The sequence below is a fragment of the Arvicola amphibius genome, chromosome 1 (genome assembly GCF_903992535.2).
Source record: "Arvicola amphibius chromosome 1, mArvAmp1.2, whole genome shotgun sequence".
Taxonomy (NCBI): domain Eukaryota; kingdom Metazoa; phylum Chordata; class Mammalia; order Rodentia; family Cricetidae; genus Arvicola; species Arvicola amphibius.
In genome coordinates this window covers 62,893,108-62,914,736 of record NC_052047.1, presented here as the reverse complement: position 1 = coordinate 62,914,736, position 21,629 = coordinate 62,893,108, and the positions used below count along the sequence as shown (strand labels likewise).

General features: G+C 53.0%; 1 protein-coding gene across 1 annotated transcript; it reads right to left on the bottom strand.

Moving 5' to 3' along the window:
• Positions 1-2,877: 2,877 nt before the first annotated feature.
• Positions 2,878-21,042, bottom strand: Wfs1 (wolframin ER transmembrane glycoprotein). Its single transcript, XM_038313228.1, is given in 11 exon segments — positions 2,878-5,308; positions 5,311-5,434; positions 8,132-8,283; positions 9,720-9,800; positions 10,312-10,482; positions 11,916-12,060; positions 13,550-13,632; positions 20,795-20,923; positions 20,926-20,974; positions 20,976-21,017; positions 21,019-21,042. Coding segments are annotated over 11 exon segments (2,679 nt in total). The 3' UTR covers positions 2,878-3,629.
• Positions 21,043-21,629: the final 587 nt, after the last annotated feature.

The following is a 21,629-nucleotide window of genomic DNA, read 5'->3' as shown; positions in this document are numbered from 1 at the left end:
ACGGAGACAACAGGCCCGGAGAAATTGGAAGAACAAAAGGCCGGGGCCATGATGCCAGCCCGAGGGAGAGCTTGTCTCTCCAGAAAGATTTTCTACAATTCTGACAATTTGTTGGATCGCCTTGCAAGAGAAATTGGAGCTGAGACAAGGAGTGTGACGCCCTGACCAGGACTTGTGCATAGCTCTGTCCCTCTATTGAAATCTCAAGTCCCCTAGAGTGGTGGTCCTCAACCTTCCTAATGCTGTGGCCCTTTAATACAATTCATGTTGTGGTGACCCCCCAACCATAAAATTGTTTTTGTTGCTACTTCATAACTGTAATTTTGCTACTGTTATGAATCGTAATGTAAATCTCTGTGTTTTCCAATGGTCTTAGACAACCCCCGTGAAAGGGCCATTCAACCTCCAAAAGGGTCACAATCCACGAGTTGAGAACTACTGCCTTAGAGGTACTTAGGGAGAAGTGTCAGTGGGCATCTTCTCTTTCCAGTGTGGCCACATAAAATAACCCCCTTTCTATTCCTTGTGTGTTTAATTGGCCTATGGAGGGTGGTGCCTAGGCCTGTGTGGTGAGGGCTTGCAGGACCCAAGCTCTGTCCCTCACAACTCTGATTCTCGGGATGGAGCATGAGTCAGCTTCTGGACCAAGAGCAAGCATCCTGATGACAGTCCTCCCGAGACAGCTCTACAGTAGATCTGCCCGTGGGTGTGGGGCCGTTGGATTGTTGGACAGCAGGACCCAGGGCTGTGCAGGTCTGAATGAAGGAGGCTGCACTCCCAACCAAGAGGAATGAGACCTGGGCCAGAGACCCTGCTTTGGCTGGGGGGCCTCAGGCCACACACTGGGGTTCAGAACCCACTTCCAAGGACAGCAGGCAAAGAAGAGACCCAAGGATGTCTCCGGTGAAGTTTTAGAGTGGGGAGGGCAAGAGCTGGGGATGGGGATCCTGCCACGAGCCCCACTTTTTCTCAGGTCTCCCTAATGGTTGATGGGATGCATTCAGGCATCTAGCTAATGCAGACAAGGAATATTTCAGACAGTAAGACACAGATACTGGCCAAGGGGCTTTGATTAGATGGCCGGGAGGAAAGGAGGGCTGCTTGCGTGCAGACAGCTGGAGCCAGGTCCTCTGTTTGGATCTTGTCATTTAGCTCAGCTCTAATCTAAACATTGCTGTTTTCAGCTTTAAATAGGGAACCAGCAAGGACGTCACAGTGCCTCTGGCCCAAGGTTCAGACATTCAGGAATGTTCTCCTTTTCAAAGAGGACCTCTGTGTATGGAGGTCTTGTGATCACCTTCCCAGACAATCAACGTTTCTTCCCCTTCAAAGCAGCCTATGAGGCTGATGCTGCAGGGACTTGCTCAAGGTTGCTCCACTGGGAGGGAGCAAGCATGGGGCTGAGCAGCTGCCCACGGGCTGGGGCCGCTACCTCCAGACTGGAAGGCAATGCTTCTAGCTACACAGCAGGGTGCTGTATGACATTCTATTTCTGCATAGTGGTCATTGCAAAGGTGTGAGAAATGCCATCCCAGACAGGGACATGGAGGCTGTGGGCAGCTTCCCTGCTAGTTCTCTTGGCCACACAGGAGTGAGAAGTGGTACCCAGAATCCATGACTGGCTGGGGTTCTCCCAGAGGATACCAGTCATGAGGTGATGGCAGCAATGTGGTGGCCAGGCCAAGCCTATTTGAACCTCCTGACTCTCTGACCCTTGCCTTTCTCGACAACTCCCATCCAGGCAAAGATGAATCGAGGTTATCTGTGCTTTGGTCCTAGAGTCTCATACAATCAGTGGCGTGATGACGTCATAGAAATCAAATGGCAGCTTGGTGGCTCATCCTTGTAATCTCAGGACTTGGGGGATCTGAGGTAGCACGATCACTGACTTAGGAGCCAGCCTAGGCTATACAGTGGATTTCAGGCCATCCTGAGCTATGTACACAGCGAGATCCTATTAAGTTAAACAAAACAAAACTCAGCACCAAAGAGGGGCCCATGCCTACACGGAGCACATCCTAGTTAGCTTTCCCTGTCAGCTTAACACAGACTTGAGGCACCTGAGAGGGAGTCTCCACTGATTGCCCAGGTCGAGTGGTCTGTGGCATGCCTACGGGGTTTGTCCAGACTGTTAACAGATGTAGGAGGGCCCAGCCCATGGTGGGCAGCGCCATTCCCCGGACAGGTGGTGCTGGGCTATATAAGAAAGTTAGCTAAGTGTGGGTCTGTGAGTGAGCCAGAGAGCGAGCCACCAAGCACAGTTCCTCCATGGTTCCTGCTTCCTTGGCTGTGAGTGAGGAATACCAAACAGGCCTACCTTTACTTCCTGCCCTGCCCTCCCTCAGCAATGGACTACGACTTGCAAATATAAGGTAAATAACCCCTTTCCTCCCCTAAGTTGCTTTTGGTCACGGTGTTTGCCACAGCAATGAAACCAGCACAGCGTCCTAACTTGTCCAGGCCCCATGACAAACTCTGACTAGGCCCCCGTGGAATTACTGTTCATGACTGCATACGGTCAGTGGTGCAGACACCAATCGTGAGTTGTGCAGACGATCCAATCAGCGACCTGGGTTTCAGTGACCATTGCCACAAAGCACTTTTCATCCAAAAGCCAGGGTCCACAGCTGAGCTGACGCCCACGTGCTGATACCAGATGCCTGGGATTGTGGCTAAGACCTCGGAGACTCTCACACCTGTGTGGGTCCAGCCTGCTACTCAGCAGATGCAGTTAACTGTGTGGACATCAGTTCTGCCCTCAGAAACCCAAGGGGCACTTTCTCACTCAATCAGACATCTTCTGATACACACACACACACACACACACACACACACACCGGACAAAACTCCTTGAAAGCAAACCAGGAGGAAGGGGTGTGGGTTTCAAAGCTTTTTATTTCGGCTGCCTTAGGACCTTGCTTTCGGCTCTGCCATACTGAATATGGCCAAGTTTACCTGTGTACAGAAAGGGACACTCTTGCACCATTTCCCAGGCCCTGGGAGATGCAGAAGAGGTGACCTCACAAACTCCCTACCACGCTCCAGAGACGGAAGAGCTCCAAGGCAGACTGTAGTGTTCAGAGCCCAGTTTGGACATGCTATCCCCAGGCAGGAAGCCAGGCAGGACGTGACCACTGGGGACAGCTACTGTCAAGGATTAGCAGCAACCAAATAAATAAGAACTACCATGAAGTCTACACAGACACATATTTGGTTCTTTGAAAAACAAATCCAACACACACAGAAAAAAGAGAGGGCAGGGAAGGCATGAAGGGCTGAGGGGGAGATTCTTATCTGTAAAGTGCTCTTTGGGGTGGAGGGTCTTTGGGGCCAGGCCCAGAGCTCCAGCTTTGTAGGAAAGGGGCAGGATTGTGAGAGAAGATAGCATGCAATTTTCTTGACACTTGGCATTCAAAGTGGACAGAGCTAAAGAGAGCCACTCTCCAGCAGGGTCTGCAGTCTACAGGTGAGCACAAGGCCCCTGCACATGGGATCTACCCACATGAGAGCAGAGACACGTACACACACACGTACACGCACTCACGCACATGCTAGCACAGCACCGCTCCAGCTGGCTGGAGGGCCCCACGGCAACATGCATTGAAGCCTCCTCTGGGAGCGGACACTTCTCAGGCAGCGGACAGGAATGGGAAGAAGAAGAAGTCGAAGGCAAACTTGAGGGCACCATGCACCGTGCTGCGCCAGTCCTGCTCGATCTTTACATGGCGCCGGGCTGGGGACAGCTGCGCCATGCAGTTGAGGCAGCTGATGGCCTTGAGCTCGAAGACGGGCCACTTGCTGCCCAGGCGGCCCTCGAGGATAGTGCTGAACTCAATGAGGCTGCCCTGGCGCAGGTTCAGCAGCACATCCTTGAACTCGCTGCTGGCCCGCAGAACAATGTCCTTGGTGATGTCGTCTTCTTCGTGGCCGCGGTTGCCATTGGTCCCAAATGGCATCCCCACCGTGATCTCAAACTTGTACCGGTCAAACCTCTTGATGTGGCAGGGGTGCTTAGCTAGCTGCTTGAGGCGGCAGAGCTCCTCCTCGGCTGTGGATGTGTTGCCGGGGCTGCAGGATGGGTAGGCCTCGCCATACAGACAGCGCATCCAGTCACCCAAGAAGAACGGGAGCATGTTGATGGCCGACTCAGCGCTGTTGTCGATCTCGGTCACTCGGACATACTTGAAGCGGCCTGTCCACGTGACCCTGTGGCCCTCCAGGTGGCTGCAGAGAATCTGGGTCCGTGCCATGTTGGTCTCCTTCCAGGCCCGTGGCCCGCACAGGAAGCCGTACTGCTGCCAGGTAAGTGTGGAGTTGTAGACCTTCATGCCTTCTGAGCGGTACACATAGAACCAGCAGAAGAGCAGGATAGCCGTGAGCCACACCAGGATGAGCTTGACCATGGAACTCCGAGTCAGGGACTTGACCATCTCCACCACTGAGAAGTTGGCCTTGGTCCACCATCGGACAAGCAGAGGCACGCCACAGATCACCGTGGTAACCATGATCTTGGTGAGGTCCAGTGACAGGAACCATCGGGCAAACTGCACCATGCCCATGAGGACAAGGCCAGCCACCAGGATGGGGAGGGCAAAGAGGAAGAGGAAGTAGCCAATAGAGGCGCGGACCAGGCCCAGGCCGGTTGACTGGAGCAGAATGACCACAGACAGTTCACACCACATGAAGCACACCAGGTAGGGCACCAGGTAGCAATAAGTGCCCTTGAAGTTCCTCAGCTGAGCCATCCGGAAGAAGAGGTAGAAGAGGTAGACATAGAGCAGGCAGGGGAGGCTGACATTGAGGACGATGAAGTGGCCAATGGGCACCGTAAAGAATGTCTGGCCAAGCACTTTCAGGAAGCGCCAGTCCACAGGCATGGTGGGCAGAAGGGACAACAACCCAGCAGCCACCTCCGTGACCAGGGCCCGCCTGGTATAGGGCTCGGCAGAGCTGCTCAGGCTCATGTAGCTGGTCACCGTGAAGAAGGTAGAGACGACGGCCAGCTCCGAGCAGGGGATGCAGTCCTTGCTGGCCAGGGGGAAGGAGAAGATGACGAAGACGACTGACAGCAGGAAGTGGACATAGGGCTCCAGGTGGTTCCAGCCAAAGTTGACTTCTGCCTGCTCCACGTCTAGGTTGGGCTCAAAGCGCAGCAGCAGGTCGGTGAGCGTGCGGAAGTTCTCCCAGGCCTTGCTGTCCTGGAACACCTTGAGGGTGCAGATGACCATGGACACAAAGGACAAGTAGAAGACCACCAGGGGGATGAAGAAGGCGAAGAAGTCGATGGTTAGGTTGCTGATGATGAAGAGAAGATGAGGGCATTGATGTGATGTGTGGGCACGATGGTGGACAGCCAGTGCATGCCTGCCTTGGAGGCCAAGTCGATCAGGTACTCTTTGATCTCCATGATGGCATGTAAAGGGTACTTCATCACCTAGGGCGAGACAGGCAGCTGGAACTAACCCAGGACAAGAGCCCCTTGCCATCCGACATGGACACTCTCCAGTTCTGTGATTCTGCACAAGGTGAATGATCACTCCATTTTCCCCACCCCTGGGCCTTGTCCTAACAGGTCCAACCACCAGGAGCACCTCTCCCACTTCAGTGCCCCCCGTACTCCACAGTGCCTAGGGGTCCGCTCTCTTCTAAGCCCTATACCTTCGTGCTGACGTACACCTTCCCACTGTGTTATTTGAAATGAGAATGGACCCCATAGGCTCACATATCTGAGTGCTTGGTTCTCAATTAGGGAATTGTTTAGGAAGGGAGGTGTGGCACTGTTGGACGAAGAAGTGTGTCACTGGAGGTGGGCTTTAAGGTTTCCAAAGCCCACACCAGGGCCAGTCTTGCTCTCTGTCTCTGCCTGCAACTTGCAGATCAGAATGTAAGCTCTCAGCAATTGTTCTGCTCCGGCGCCACGCCTACCTGCCTGATGCCACGCCTCCTGCCATAGTGAGAACGGGCTTACCCTCTGAAACTGTACGCAATGAAGTGCTTTCTTTTGTAAGCTGCCTTGATCATGGTGTCTCTTCACAGCATTAGAATAGGAACTAAGACACCTTCTGCTAGGGTGATCAGGGATTTCTTTGCACATTCCTACCATATCTAGGGGAAGGCGCATGGGTCCCTAGCTCACCCTCTTCCCTCACACCTCCTGCTTTGATATACAACAGCACTGAGCCGCCCGTCAGAAGTGTGTCACTCTCCTGGGTATGGATGTCAACTCCCTGAGTCTGTTTCCTCAGTTGCCAAAGGGACAGTAACCATCACTTCACTAGGCTATACCACACACCAGAGATGGCAGCATGAACTCTGAGGAAGGATGGTGAGCTCTGGAGAGCTCAGCACCCAGTCCTCCCACTGAGACTGGAGACCAAAGCAGAGGGTTGCAACCCAAGCTGGCACGGAACATGGCCGCCTTTAACTGGCATGCCCGAGGCAAGCGGGAGGAAGCTGAAAACTGAGAGAAAATGTCCATGTCAGATTTTCCATAAGTTAATGTAAAACATATTAGGATTTTAAAACATTAAATTTGCTCTTAAGAAGCTACCCTGCTTCCTCAGTCTCGAGGAAAGCTGCTTGGCAGCTAGAACATTCTGTGTGGGGGTCATCAGTTTAAGGATCCTGTTATTCTCTCAGGAGTCTCTTGGTCCCCAGCATATCCCCTGCAAGGCAAGGCCCCGAGGGCTGAGGCAGCCTGCGTATGGAGACTCATGTGAGGGCTCACTGCTTTTTTTTCTGCACAAGACTCCTAAGGACATGGTGGGAAGAGACGAAAGGGCCGGGATGGCTCCAAACACTACGGCATGGACTTTCTCTCCTTAAAAGGACTTCTTGACCTCACACAGTTCAGGCTCAGGTCACTGGGAAGTGACAGGACATACACTCAGACTAGGACGTGGCAGAAGGAGGCATTGCAGTGCAAGCTGGGACGCTCTGGCCTGAGGGTCTTCTCCAATTCGTCCTTTCACCTTGACCTCACTAGCAAGAGTGTGTTATGGGGGGGCCTCCTCTTTGCCAAGAACTATATGTACCCCGGCTTCCTCCTCTCATGGTAGGAGTACCATCTGGGCATCCTGTCTGTGAACATGCTCAATCCGGTCCAGCTCTGGGTGGACCTTCTTCCCAGCCATGAGCCTCTGTACCACACTGATGCTCAGCACCTTCAGGGTAACAGTCCTTTCTGCTCTGGACCACTACCCGTCCTCAGTGGGGAGAGTGAGGCTTTCCCGTCAACAACCCGGGGCAGGGCTCACACTTGGGTCTCATCTCTCTGGAATGTGCTGAGCTGCTCCCTGCTTTCTATCTTATTTCTGTTCTGTCTCCCTGTCCCCTGCGGCGACCTGCTCCACACTCCAGCTCCCTGTGGAGACTTTCCAGTTACTTCATGCCAGCTCATCCAGCTAAGTCATGTCATGTTGCTGTCCCCATTCTGACCTATTTGCCCCATCTTACTCATCACACGTGGTTCATCTCTCCTTGGTCATAAACACTGGGACTGCGGCACACATAGCTATTTGCTACATGACAATTCCTCTGGTGACAGGCCTTGGGTTTGTGGCCACACTGTACTAAACCATTTACCTGGATCAAACTGCCCAGTACCCAGTGATGCTCGTATTCCTGCAGAATAAGATATAGAGATATCTGGCCCAGCTTCATATGCTGACCTGGGGCAACTCTGCGATGTCCTAAGGCCACACCCTGTGTTTGTACTGAGTCCCAACAATGCGGAGACTTGTCAGAGCAGGGTGCATTTCTTATCCTCTTACCCTTCTTGTGTGTCTGCCCTCCCAGCTCATTCTTAGTGTCCCTGACTCAGCTGGCCCCCAGACCCTAGCACTGGGTTTTGGGAAGGCATATTTAGAAAGTGGCCTGTGTCCTGGGCCACAGACACCGTCGCTACAGAGTGACTCTAAATGAAAGTGCAGCTCCAAGGCTCACCCTGTTGCCCACGCACATCTGCCCAGGCACGAGGGCTGTGAAGAGTCACAAGCACCGGGTGAAGACCACCCCAGCACATCTGCATGACCCTGCCTCTGCTTTCTGGGCTCCTTCTGAGGAGTCAAGGACCCTTCTGACCTGCAGCTTCTGGGAGAAGAGCCGTTTGCCAGGCAGGAGCCACACTTACTTTCTGGCGCAGCGGCAGGTCGTCGGGGCTCTTCCCTGCCAGCTCATCCTCATCCTCATCCTCATCCTGCAGGAACAGGTTGGTGGGGATGATGCCCTTGGCATACTTCTTGGTGAGCTCCACGAAGTCATCCAGAGCAATATAGTTCTTGGCTGAAGCAAGGGGGAAAGATACCAGGTTCTCCAAACCCGCAAGCCCACTGTGACCCTGACACACAGGTGATGCAGGTGGCAACTTTGGGCCCTGCTGGGTTTAGGCATAGGACCATTCCTGGGGCAAGGGCATGGGAAAAAAAGGTGGTGGGGGAGGAAGCCGTGGGTCTACCATCTGTTACCCCACCTCTGCCTCAGACCTAGGTGACATACTACCTATGTGAAGTGACTTGCCTTCCTAGTCCTTAATGCCTGAGGGCCCCCTGACTCCTCAAGCCAAGCTCTACTGCTAAAACCGTCAGTCAGCCTGCATCCCTGGTACCCTCTGATGTCCTTCCCTCCTTTCCACCTGGTGAGGCCTCAAGGTGCCGAGGACTAGCTACCTGCAGTATCCGGGGGCCTGTGACTCTCTGACCCACGTCCATCATAACCCCCCAAAAGACCTACTATACACCCAATAACTCCTCCATCCAACAAGGCCTACCCTGTGTCCACCAAGCGCTCATCTCACAGGATCTGTAGAGGGCCAACATACGTTTGCCTTTTGCCCCCACCTCCACCGGGATTCCCCCGAGGACCCACCTGTGTCTGCCAAGAGCCTGCTAGGCACTGGATGCTTTCCTAAGCTCTGGGAAACACTGGGACAGGTGAAAGAAATGCAGCCTGTGTCAAAGGCTGTATTCCCAGCCTTCAGGGAAGACAAAGGCTAGATGCTGGCAGGGAGTCAGCAGAGCCATGGCATTGTTGAAAGCTCCCACTAGGCTAGCTTGGGGAGGCTGCTTTGGTGAGTTAATATGACAAGTCACAATTATGAGCCCCTGTCCCACCCGCTGGACCTCACAAGGATGCTCTTGACTCAGCTCTCTTATCAGCGATGAGAAGCCATAAGCCCCCTCTCACATGTCCATCTTCTTAAGGATGGGAGCCTGGGGCCCTTGAACTACAGATTTCATCCCCCACCCCCACCCCACATGGAGGGATGGTCTGGCGTCTTCAAATTCTGATCCCAGACATTCCAAGAGTGCCTGCAGCTCTGTGTGCCCCAGCCTCTCTCCTACAGGGATGCTGTAACACTCTATGTCTGCCTCAACATAAGTGCCCACATGGGACACATCCCCCACACACTCCCTGGTCCCCCTCTCCTTCTGTCTCCCTCACTGAACTTTCTGCCCACCCAGGTACCAGCCCCGACTCTGGCCTTCACTGGTTGAGGACTGTCATACTGTAATCTGCTTCCCACTGTAGTCTGAGCTCCCAATGTACAAGGCTCAAGTCCCAGGGATGAAAACACTGTCCCTCAAAGGGACTGAATGAAAGTCCATTTAAGTCAGAGACTCTGGCAGGCAAGCCAGGCTAGAATGCAGAAAAGGCGGATGCTGATCTGGGTGGTGGATGGGAAACAGACAGCAGATAGCAGGACGGGCGGCCATACTCACATTCACTGCTGACGAGCCGCTCCAGCATGCGCCTCTGCTTCTGCAGGGACTTGGGGACCGGGCCTGGCTGTGCCCCTCCATCTGTAGGATCAGAGAGGTTTGGAAGCTGGGGCTGCCAAGTTGTCCCTTCATGCCCCATAGCCCACCAAGCACATGTCCTCAGGATCCTGGGCTATTATGTGCTCAGGGACCACAGGGCTTAGGGTCCCATCATATGCCAGGGCCATATCCCTGGGTAGTCATCTCTGGACCATCTCACAAGGAGGAGCAGCGTGCTCGGGGCTGTTTCTACACAGTGATGAACACACCCTCCCCCTCTTTGGCTGGAACTGCCAGCTCTTGGAACTGCCAGCTCTTGACCACCTTTAGCCAGTATCATATACTAGTCTTCACCCTGGGGGTAAGGACCAAGTTTCTGTCACTCTCTGTATCTCTGATCCTTAAACCAGAAGCAGACCAAGATACCCTCAGATGAATAAGTGAACAATAAATGGATTTACAGTCTTTGCCAACATGCCAGTCACCTCCTAACCATGGGGCCCAACCCCCACAGGAAAGGCAAATGGGGTTGTAGGTGACGTGGCTAGCCTACCCTGCTCGTTGACCTGACCGACATTTTCCAGCAGCTCGGACACAGCCACCTGCTTCTTCTTCTTGGGATTGAGTTTCCAATACATGACCAGGGCAGCCTTGCGCACGGCCCTCTCTAGGTCGGTCTCAGAGGACAGCTGCTTCACCTCGGCCTCATTCTCAGAAGTGATGCCTGGCAGACAGACAGACAGACAGACAGACAGACAGACAGAAGCATTAGGCAAAGCCATGCCCCACAGCAGCCCCCAAAGACACTCCCAGGAGGCTGGGCACAGGGTCATGAGGGATCTGACTGGCTTCTTTGACTCAGGGTAGAGTGGATACCTGTCCCCAAAGTGTATCTGAGCCTATCCCTGACGGCATCCATGCTCCAGGTTGGAGGCCAGGCTGGTCTGGCAATGCCTGAGTGTCCACTGAGGCACAGAGCTGCCAGCCCTTCCTGGCTTGTTCCCTCTCACACTTTGTCCTCAGGGGACCCTCAGAAAGGACTACAATAAGAACAGGGTACAAAGCAAGGTTCTGCGGACCCAAGTCTGAAGAGGAACAAGTCACCTAGAATCTGGGTCAGAATCGCTGCAATTACCAGTGGAACCGTGGCAAGAAGGGGGCATCCCTATGCCCACAGTGTTTCCTGAGCTGCGACTCTACCCAGGGTAGCTGGGAACATGGATTCTTCCACACAGAACAAAGAAAGAATGCCAGATGGCCCAGGGGAGTGAGGTGAGCAGAGACGTGGGCAGCAGTGGCAAAAATGGTATGGCCTCTCTTTCAGGAGTTCTGGACTTTTTACCTGCTCAGGAATCTCGGGCAGGATTACAGGGCAGGGCAGGGCAGAGCGGGTGCTGCCTCCCCTTCCCACCCTCCATGGCTGTGTGCTTGCCCCTGCTCCTAGGCTGCCCTGGGAACCACTGGTTCCAGGCCACAGCCTCATATGACCAGCTCTAGGTTATTCTGCCTGCGGTGGCCTGGGCAGTTGGGCCAGGACACCCTGGCTGACAGAAGTTAATGGCGAAACCATTCTTGTTTTATTTTGTTTTCCCCACAAATGACCAGTCTAGTTGTCGAAGAGAAAAAAATTACGTATACTAAATGTAACTTTGAAAACACTGATATATACCAGAAGAAAAGATACAGAGTGCCTCCCTGGGCTTTGGTTATGAGTAATTTGTATCCTTGTGGCTTCTATATATTGCAAGTTTTATATAGCAAGCATAAAAACTTACAATTAAAAATAAATATCGAAATACACAACTACAACAAAAAACTCAGTGAAACCCTCATGTCACCTTCTGCAGACTTGGAGGCTACAGGACACTCACACTCCGGGGCACTTGGGACAGTTGCCTCCTCCTGACTCTAAGAGTTACTTCCCGATTTGGACTAGAACCCAGAAGGGAAGTGAGAATAATTAATTACTAATTACCTGCAGACACCAAGCACAGGACGAAGGACAAGGAATTGGCCTGGCTTGTGAAGTAGCTGGCAGATTTCAAAACCTCTTCAGGCAAGGAGGCAACAAAAAGACCTCTCCCTTCCCAATAGCATGGCCAGCACGGCAAACCACATACCCGGCGTGCAGCGGCTGAAGGCCCCACACAGTCTCACCTTTCCTGTCAGCCAGGCAGCGCCTCAGCAGCTTCACAGCTTCCCGCCTGCCCTGCTTGGCTGCCAGGATTAGCCAAGCCACAGCCGAGCAGCTGTTGAGTTCTTCGTCGACGTCATTGGCAAGTCGCAGGTAGTGTTTGCCCACCTGAGAGCAGAGACATCCATCACCCTCCAGCTTCCAGGACCCTGCTCTCCTCACTATGGGGCAGGATGACAGGATGTGGGCTCTCCACCATGCTTAGCTCCTTCCCTTGCTCCAAGCAGCTCAAGCTGGAGAAGGGCAGCCAGGAGAAGCCCTGGTCCTAGGCCAGATTACTACTTATTTTTATAATAGAATTTTAAAATAAAAAACATTACATTTATTTATTCATTTATTGCATATGCACATGTGTGTGCATGTATGCCAAAGCACACATGTGGCGGTGAGAGGTCAACTTGTGGGAATCGTTTCTCTTCTCCCACCATGTGGGTTCTGGGACTCGAACTCAGGACACCAGGCTTGGGGCCGCAAGCACCTTTACCTGCTGAGCCATCTCGCTAGCCCTGGCAGATTTCCTGAACTGTAACCATGGCTGCTTGCTTACATGCTGACATGACAGGTTTTCTGTTTGCCATGGAAATGTTGATTAGTTTAGACAGATTGTGGAGTCCAAAATATTTACTCTCTGGCCCTCTGCAGAAATGCTCACTAACCCAGTCCAATCTTCCTACTCTACAGATGGGCAAAGGGAAGCCAAAAACACAGACAGGCCAGGAAAGAGCTGGGCATGCTCCCTGAGTTCAGGAGGCTGCGGATGACTTCACAGTCCAACTGGCCCCTCGGATACAAACAGAAAATTTTCCTTGTGCCTCTACATAGAGACTTTCTCTCTTCTTTGAGGGTTGTAGGGTGGGAGACACCAGGAGTCACTTGCTTGAGCTACAAACATGGAAGTAAGGTGATCAGAGGTCACTCTCGGTCCCTTACATCACAGAGACCTCCCTGTAGGGTAAGCTGAGGTGAGGCTGGAGGCAGAGTGGGGCAGATGACCCAGGGATGGGAAATGGCAGGGAGCATGGACTGGTCTGGCTGTCTGCACAGTGCAGAAGGACCAACAGGAGGGGACAAAACTGTCTTGGCCTCCATGGCAGCCAAAACGCGAGACATCTGATTTCCACCTGCCAGGGCATCTTGAGGACAGAAATGATGGCCTGTCACCTGCGTCTCTGACACCCAGATAGCTTGTCCTTCTGAGCTCCTCTGCTTACAACGTTCCTGTCCCATGCCCTGGACACGGTGAGTCTGCAGCTGAGGCAAGCCCTCCTTAGGAGCAAGCCTGCTGCAGACAGCTGGAAGAGGGTACATGGGCAGGAAGGAGGGAGGGTGCCCTGGAGGAGTGCATGCCCAAGACAGGATGTGTGTGCTGGACCAGAGTGGTGAACATAGGTGCACCAAGAAGCAAAACAAAAGAAGGAACAAAAACAAACAAATAAAAACCACCCCAAACTAACCAATATGGAGGGTTACATAACCACACTAGTTCCCCACAGAAAAGGTCAGACCCCTACTCCACAAGCTGCAGGGCACCAAGTCAGGCTCACTGTGCTGGGATCACATTCTAAGATTTCCCCCCACCCCAGATGCTGCTCCTCACCTCTGTCTGTGCTTTGGGGTCTCCAGCCTTGGCTTTCTCCAGGACTTCTTCAAAGGGGATCTCCACATCTGCTTTCACGGGACCTTGAACATAAGGAGAAATCAGAATGTCACACAGCCAGACCTTACACCCGCCAGTGGAACGAGGGATGGCGGGACCAGGCTTCAGAAGTTCTGCCACTGATTCTCAGTGAGGCAGGAGGATGAAGCTGGGACAGAGAGGGAGCCTGGGAGACAGCGGGTTGCTTTCTGACACTGCTAGCAAGTCATAACGGTGGCAGCCTGTTCTGTACCAGGGGTGTTTGTCACTATGAGCTCTGTGGGTGTGAGGACTGGGAGTGGGGTGCAGACCTGAGTCTCACTGTCACCCTCCGGCTCCAATCCACTCACAGGGCTGCAGTCTATGAGGCCGTAAAGAGAATGCACAGCTTGCTCAGCAGGCCGTGCAGCTTGGGAGGACACAGTTGATGGGCACCTTTATTCTGAAGGGTGGGTGTCTTCACTCTCAGGGCTGCCCCGAAAATGTTGTAAACTGGGGATTTACAATCTGGAGTTCATCGTTTAGGGTTCTGGGGGTTGAGAAGTCCGAGTTCATGGTGCCAGTTGACAGATCTCAGGATCTGGTTTATAGCTCATGGTGGCACCTTGCCCTGTCTGAAAGGAGCAAGATAGCTCTGGGACTTATTTTATAAGGGCACTAATCTTATTTATGAGAGTCTAGCCTCATGATCTCATCACACTCCAATAAGAAATAAGCAGCAACCTCGCCAGGGGCTGTAGGGAAATGCGTGCAAGTCCACCTGGCACCTCCCATCCCCAAACAAGTGCATGGGATGGTTCAGGGATGGACTGTGTCAAGCCAATGGTGTCTTGTACTGGGTCTGTAAGAACAGCCTTCCTCTCATGCCAGATCGGCTCTGTGGTGGGGTACCCTATGGAAAGAGCCTACCTGAGAGAGAGAACACCACAGGAAGGTAGAGCAGAGTGGAGAGGGGACTGAAGGGGAGGATACCTCCTAGCGACAGTATATGAACCCTGGGTCCAACCTCACCTGGAGTCGAAAGCTAGAATCTCTATGGTATATGGTCTGGGGCTGGAGTGCAGAGGGTTAAGTTCAGAGTATTTGCCCCACAAGCATGGGGACTTGAGTGTAAATCCTTAGTGCCTGCACAAAAAAGCTAATCACGGCTGTGAATGCCAGCAACCCCAGAACTGGAGACCAGAGGAAGAGGGATCCTGGCCAGCCAGCCAATCTAGCCAAAACAAGAAGCTTCTAATGCAATGAGGGAACCTGTCTCATGGGAATTAGAGCAATAGAGGAGGGTGCCCAAGATCTTCCTCTGGCCTCTTGTGTGCACACCTGTACAATCACATGCACACACTCAACACAACCCCCCCCCCCCACACACACATCATACCACACTCCACATACACAGGAAGGAAGGATGGAAGGAAGGAAGGAAGGAAGGAAGGAAAGAAAGAAGGAAGGAGGGAAAGAAGGAAGGAAGAGGCCCTTACCATTGTCCCCCACTCTTGTTTCTGCCAGTGTGTACTGGGTTTCTGTCATCTGTGACTGAGAGGCTCCTAACTAACTCCAATCGGGTAGTCACATGTAATCAGTTACAGTCATGAGTAGCTCATATAATTCTGTGGCGGTCCTGACTTCTGTGAGCCCACAGACAGGGCCCTGCCATCTCTTTGGCTGGTGCTTTTCCACAGGCTCCATGTACTTGAAAGAGTCCTGCATGGCATGCAAACTTGGCAGTTCTGCTGACCATCTTGGGGAGGAGAAACCCCCAAGGTACACTGTCCTTTCTGCTGGCCCCAGCTCCTTCATCCATCCCAGTCCCCAGCAGTGGCGTGGTCCGCTGCACTAGGTCTGACTGGTCTCCATGCCCCAGGTTCCAGCAGTACAGCTCCGCGAACTCAGAACAAACAGGGCTAAGTGCACCGGGCTGACAAGGGAGTAGCTGTGTGTAGGTCTGCAGTGTTCTGGCCTTCACGTCTCGGCACACCCACCCAGCACTCACGGTCTGGAGACTGTGGTGCTGCCTGCAGGGCCATGCTCAGCCACGCCAGACAGCCTCTGACACTTCTCTACCCAGCCTTGACTGTACAGCCAGCACTCCCAGAGGCAGCCTCCGTATAGCAAGCTACTTTCTGTTTCCACACCACCGAGTCATCTTATACCTAACAGTTGCTTAAACTTCCTAAAGCATGTTAAACACTCTTAGAAGAACACAATTATAAACACACGGCCAATAAATCCGACACAGCATCCTGTCTCTAACATGTCACACTTCCTCATCATTGGTCCTGAGTCTTTGGCCTCCAGCATTTCTCCGTCCATCCATTATGAGAGGTTATGTTGATGGGCGAGAAGGGCAAAGATACTAGGGCCACATCACCCCTGTGGCCAGAACAGAGGATCATGTGTACTAGGGTTTTCCCACACTGGACAGTCAAGGCTACCTGGGTTGGGGGCTCCACAATAAAGAGGGTAACTGGGGCCACCCTGAACCAATGGAGTCTCCCGTAGAGAGATGGGGATACAAAGAATTAATAGAGTCCCCACATGGGGCACTCAGGATCACTCTGGGGGGGCGGAGGTTCTTCAGCACCTGTGGGACAGCAGCGATGCCACCCTTCTAGCTGGCAGAGCCACAGGGAAGGCACAAAGTCAACTGTTGTTTGGCGGCCTGAATAGGTTAAGACACTTGGCCCCTGTCACCTACCCAGCGGACGTGACTGAGCCAAGGAGCCATGGTCACAGCTCCCTCTGAGAGCCAGTGAGGAGAGCCATGGAGAATAGTCATGTTGTCAGCTCAGGTGACATGATCACTGGAGACAACGGCCCTGCCTGGAGAGACTTCCTGGAGAGGCTGACATGAGAGGCTTAGAATGCAACCAGAGACTGGAAGTAACAAACAGAGGCATGCTGCTAGCTTTCCAGAAGACACAGGGACCATCGGGGTGACCTCACGACACGGCCGCTGAAGCACAGGGTCAGTGTGTACTCAAGGACATGGGCCTGGCCAGGAGGAATAGAGACTTTGTTGCTTCCGAAACTATGGGACTCTGAGACCAGAGCTCAGTTGTGTGACCTAAGGGAAGCAGGGTCCCACACCCAATTCTACATTGGCTCCTCACACCTAAACTAAGCCATGGTTCTACCAGAAGCCCTGTGAGGCCCAGAGGGCTCCTGAGAGGCCCGGAGGGGTGAAGAGAAAGGGCTATTACCAGGCTAGAACTGAGATGGCCTCTGTCCCAGAGGTCCGCATCTGACCCCAGGTGTACCTGGGCCAGGGCTGCAGGTCCATGCAGCCTACTTTCCTTCCTCCGGTCACACCAGGCCAGGGGCTCTAGGCAGCAAGACAGTCTGAAGTCTCTAACAGATCCTGACCAGTGTCGCTTAACCCAAACCAGCAGCAAGTCTATTCAGTTCTGCCACCAGAGGGGCACACAGGCAGGGTTACAGATAGCATTGGCAGACCACACTGAGTCCCTGGCCCTCTGTGTCCACTGAGTCACCTAGGCCACCTAGGTCAATAGGACCAGGCTCTGGGCTTCTGCTGAGGCGAGTGTTAGGACCAACCCTTGAGGCCTGAAGCCCAGGACACCTATGAAGAGGCGCTGGGCTCCTGTGCTGACCTATAGGCTATGTGGCTATGAGCTCCTGCTGACTGGCTGGGCACAGCTGGACACAAGTCGCATGTGACCTGGGCAGCACTGCTGGGGCAAAACTCAACATTCAGAATGGACCCATCTCTCTGTTCAGCAGCAGCGCTGGGCCATACCCCAGGTTTTAAAAGGCAATTCGGATACCTTAACCCCAGGTTCCCTCAGGGGCTATAACCAAAGACCCCAGCACTGAGATCAATGCCAAGGATGCCATCCCTCATTTGTCACCATGCAGCACAGGTTTGGGAAGGGTCCTATAGGGCAGTCATGAGCCTTAGACCCTGTCACCAAAGCCTGGCAGGCTTCACTCTGGGGACAGATAACTGACTTGGTGAAGGTTCCCTTGGCACAATGGACTCAATTCAGCAGGCACACAGTATGTCCTCTGTCCTTGGTCACCAAATCCCTGGTGGCTCACTGGTAAGTACAAAGTCAAACTACTCCTAGTAGGGCCACAGCTTCTTTTTCCATCTTCTTTCTCATCTGAGAAAGGAGATGGCAGCAGATGACAGTGCCTGACCCCCCAGGCTTGTAGTGGGGGAGGGGCCGATGCAGTCAGAGGCCTAGAGAGTTACCAGGTAAAGCCTCATGTTGTAATTACACACCTGTATCTTAGAAGATGCTCCGTGAACCTGCAGGAATGTTAGCCAACTAGCTGAACTCTCCCTGGCAGGAACTCTAGGCCCCAATGCCCCTGCCAGCAGGGTGGGGCCTATTGTCCAACATCAGTGACCAGGGACAGGAGAGTTGAAGCTTGAACTTTTAAGAACTGGAACCTCCAGACTGCTGTCCCGCCTGGCTGGCTCTTCCCAGTTCCGCTGTGGGCAGAGCACACATGGCTGACACCTGCTTCCTGGTGGCATCTGAAACAGCAATCTGGGCCTTTTACTCAGATACCCACATTGAAAACCCAGCTTTCCGGCCATGGCCTCTGCCCTCAGAGTCACACGATATCAGAGAGAAGGGGTGGGTGGCATTTGGCGCTGGGCTTGGATCTGGGGCCAGGCCTTGACTACCTTGGAGGCAAAGCTGAGGGACACAGTGATCTCTTAAGAAGATTTATAAAGCAAAGGGCCTGAGCACAGGACAGCTGAAGGTGACAGTGGCCAGGCAGTGTTAGCTGCCCAGGAGCCTTAGCCCCAGTCAAGCATGCTGGAACCCCTTTAGCTCTGCCAGGGAGGTAGCCAGAAGATCTGGTCCCTTGATTCAGGAACTAAAACACCAGGCTGCGATCTGTGGACAGGCTGGCAGACCGTGGTAGACACAGGGGTGCACACCACTAAGCAGGTGCTGGGTGGGAATGCTGCTGGGTTGGAGCAGTCACTGAGGACTGCTGGCCTTTCTCAGAGAAAACAGAAAATGCCAACGGCTGCAACAAGGTGGCAGAACAACGTTGTGGAATATTACTTTAACTGTGTAAGGTGTGTTACATTTGTTTACATAAAGATGTATTGCATTTGTTTATGCTGCATTTATTTAACTATATAAAGGTGTGTTATATTTGTTCATGCTGCATTTGTTTCACTATGTAAAGATGTGTTGCTGTTTCACCTTGCCTGCCTAAGGCACTGATTGGTCTCATAAAAAGCTGAACCAATAGCTAGGCAGTAGAGGGATAGGCAGGGCTGGTGGGCAGAGAGAATAAGTAGGAGAGAAATCTAGGCTCCAGAGAGAACCAGAGGATGATACCTGGGGCCAGTCAGCCAGGCAGCCACCACCCACCAGACACAGAAGCAGCAGGAAAAGTAGGACATACAGAATGAAAGAAAGGTAAAAAGTCCCAAGGAAAATGTAGATGAAAAGAAACAGGTTAAATTAAGTTATAAGGGCTAGTGGGACAAACATAGGCTAAAGGCTGGGTTTTCATAATTAATAAGAAGTCTCCGTGTCATGATTTGGGGGCTGGTGGTCTGAGAAAGTCTGCTACAGAACTGGAGTCTGGTACAGGACTGGAGGTGGTACCCCATCACTCATACCTACCACCCAGGGACCAAAAGGAACCTCGCACTAACCCCCCAGGTATAGCAAGATATAGTCTCAACATCTGCATGGCAGCAGCCGAGGCCACACAGACACCACCTCTTTACAGCCCATGGAGAGAAGTAATTTGACACAAACCTTTGCCCAAAGATACAGCCCCACTCTGTGTCTACCCACCCCAGGAGGCAAAGGTCCAGTAGATGACATCACACGCTGGAACACAGTGTCAAGTGAAACTGTTGAGTCACACAAATGCCAGGGTGGTAGGACTAACTGGAGGGGACGGGCCTAGTACACGGGATCCAGAGCTGGAGTCGATGCTAGTCAGTTGCCACCAACAGGCAGCATTGTCCTCCTGCATCATGACAGGCCATGTCCACTCTCCACACATGGTCCTTGGGTGTGTTCCTTCCTGACAGGCTCCCATCCTCTGGCCCCCAGGGCAATCCTTGCAGGACTGACCCTGTCCTGCACTGCTGGACTCCAGCCTCTGCTGATAGTGTGCCTGGGGCTCTCATTCATTTAACTTGATGCTTATTCCCCCACCTCCCCCCACACACATCCTCCCACAATCATCCCCGCTTGGCATCTGACACAGGAGAAGGGCACATGCTGCCTGGAGGCACAAGAACTTGGGGAGACCAGAGGTTGACAAGAAGCCCCTATATGATCACATAGCTAGCTCCTGTGAGGCACAGAGTCCCACACTCAGCCCATAATTGACCTGCTGCATCTCAGGACATTTCTAAGTCAGAGGCGAGTTGCGACTATTCCCAAGGCTCAGTTTTCACCCAGCAGAGGCCCATGAGGTCAATTTAAATGCTCCCCAAAAGAAATATTTTTTAATTAAGAAACCAGGAAGAGAACATCAGAACTACAGAATAAGGAGGATATTTCTTTGGAAATTTCTGTTCCGAGAGAGAGAGAAAGAGAGGGAGAGAGAGAGAGAGAGAGAGAGAGAGAGGGAGGGGGGGGGGGAGGGAGGGAGGGAGGGAGGGAGGGAGGGAGAGCACACGCACAAGCACACGCACACTTGTACCCCACAGGTGCCAATAGAATATGTAGTTCTTCCCATGAGTTGAGACTGGAAAGAGGTTGCAAGGTAGAAGACCTCATGAGCAAATGGCATCCCAAAAGGTGCGGGTAAGCAGAGCACTTTGGGGGCAGGGGTTTCTCAGTGGGAAAAAAGGAGGTGAGAGACCATGAGGGCCAATCTGAAGGATGGCAGAATGACCTCAAGGTGCAGGGAGGAACAGGTGACAAGCCAGAGGTAAGAACACAGGGCTTGAACCACTATGCACTCAAGCCGCTATGAGAGCTGGGGGGTCCAAGTAGGGACCACAGAGACTTGCAGGTGTGACCGTGAGCATCTCTGAGCCATGTGGTCCACCTGTAAGTGAGGCTGCTGCCCAAGGAGAAAGATACTGACTGAAGGGGTTGATCATACAATTGACATCCACATGTACTTGGCATGCTGCAGCCCCCAGTACTTGAGGAACTTAAGGAACCCAGCCATGTGTCCACCCTGCTTCCCCAGGTTGCTGTGGGCTGAGGACTGCAGGCCTTCCTGGCCCTAACCCCTTACCAGTTCTGTGTACTCCTTCTCGGCTGCTGGCATGAGGGGCCCGTGGCTCTGAAGTGGTTACTTCCCCAGCACCTGGTCCAGCGTTGGGATCAGCTTGAGATCTGGGAGCATGTGGAGCCTCAACCTTTCCTGCTCCAGGGAGGCAGTGGCATTGAGCCGGGCCCGGGACCTGGGGCTGGACCTGGGGCTGCGGTATGGATGGAGGAGGTGGGCCAGAGGGGTCTTGGAGGTGGAGTGCCGGAGTTCATCTCGCCTGCAAACAAAGAGGAGGGTCAGGCACACAAAAAGGCCCTTGAACCGGACTGATGGTAAAATGAGGAATGGGTGTGAGCTGCCAAGCTTGGCAATCTTGTTTAACCTGACGACTCCGGGGGGCAGCTTCAAGTTCTCATCAGGTCAAGCCAGGTGACCCTGGACTTTTGTGCTTTCATTCGAGAAATGAGGATGATGCTGATGACACTCAGAGAGATGGGACACATGGTATATACTGAACACAGGTAGGGCTTCACCATGGAGGATGCATGGAAATCTACATGGGTCACCTGGCATCTGTGAAAAATGCGTCTTTGCCCAGGGACTAGCTGAACTGTTTGAATGAGATCATGTGGACTTAGGCTGGTCCTAAGTTCAGTTGGAGTTCAATTGGTGGTGTCCTTAGAAACAGACCCAGCACAGGGGCCACGTGGAGATGGACCAGAGTCTGCAGTAACAGAACTGCGAGAGGACAAACACCATGGACTGACGGACACCCCAGGAGATGGAGAGGTGAGAACAGCCTGAAGTCTCCAGAGGGACCAGGCCTGGACACATCATTTGGCTTCAGCCTTCAGATTTC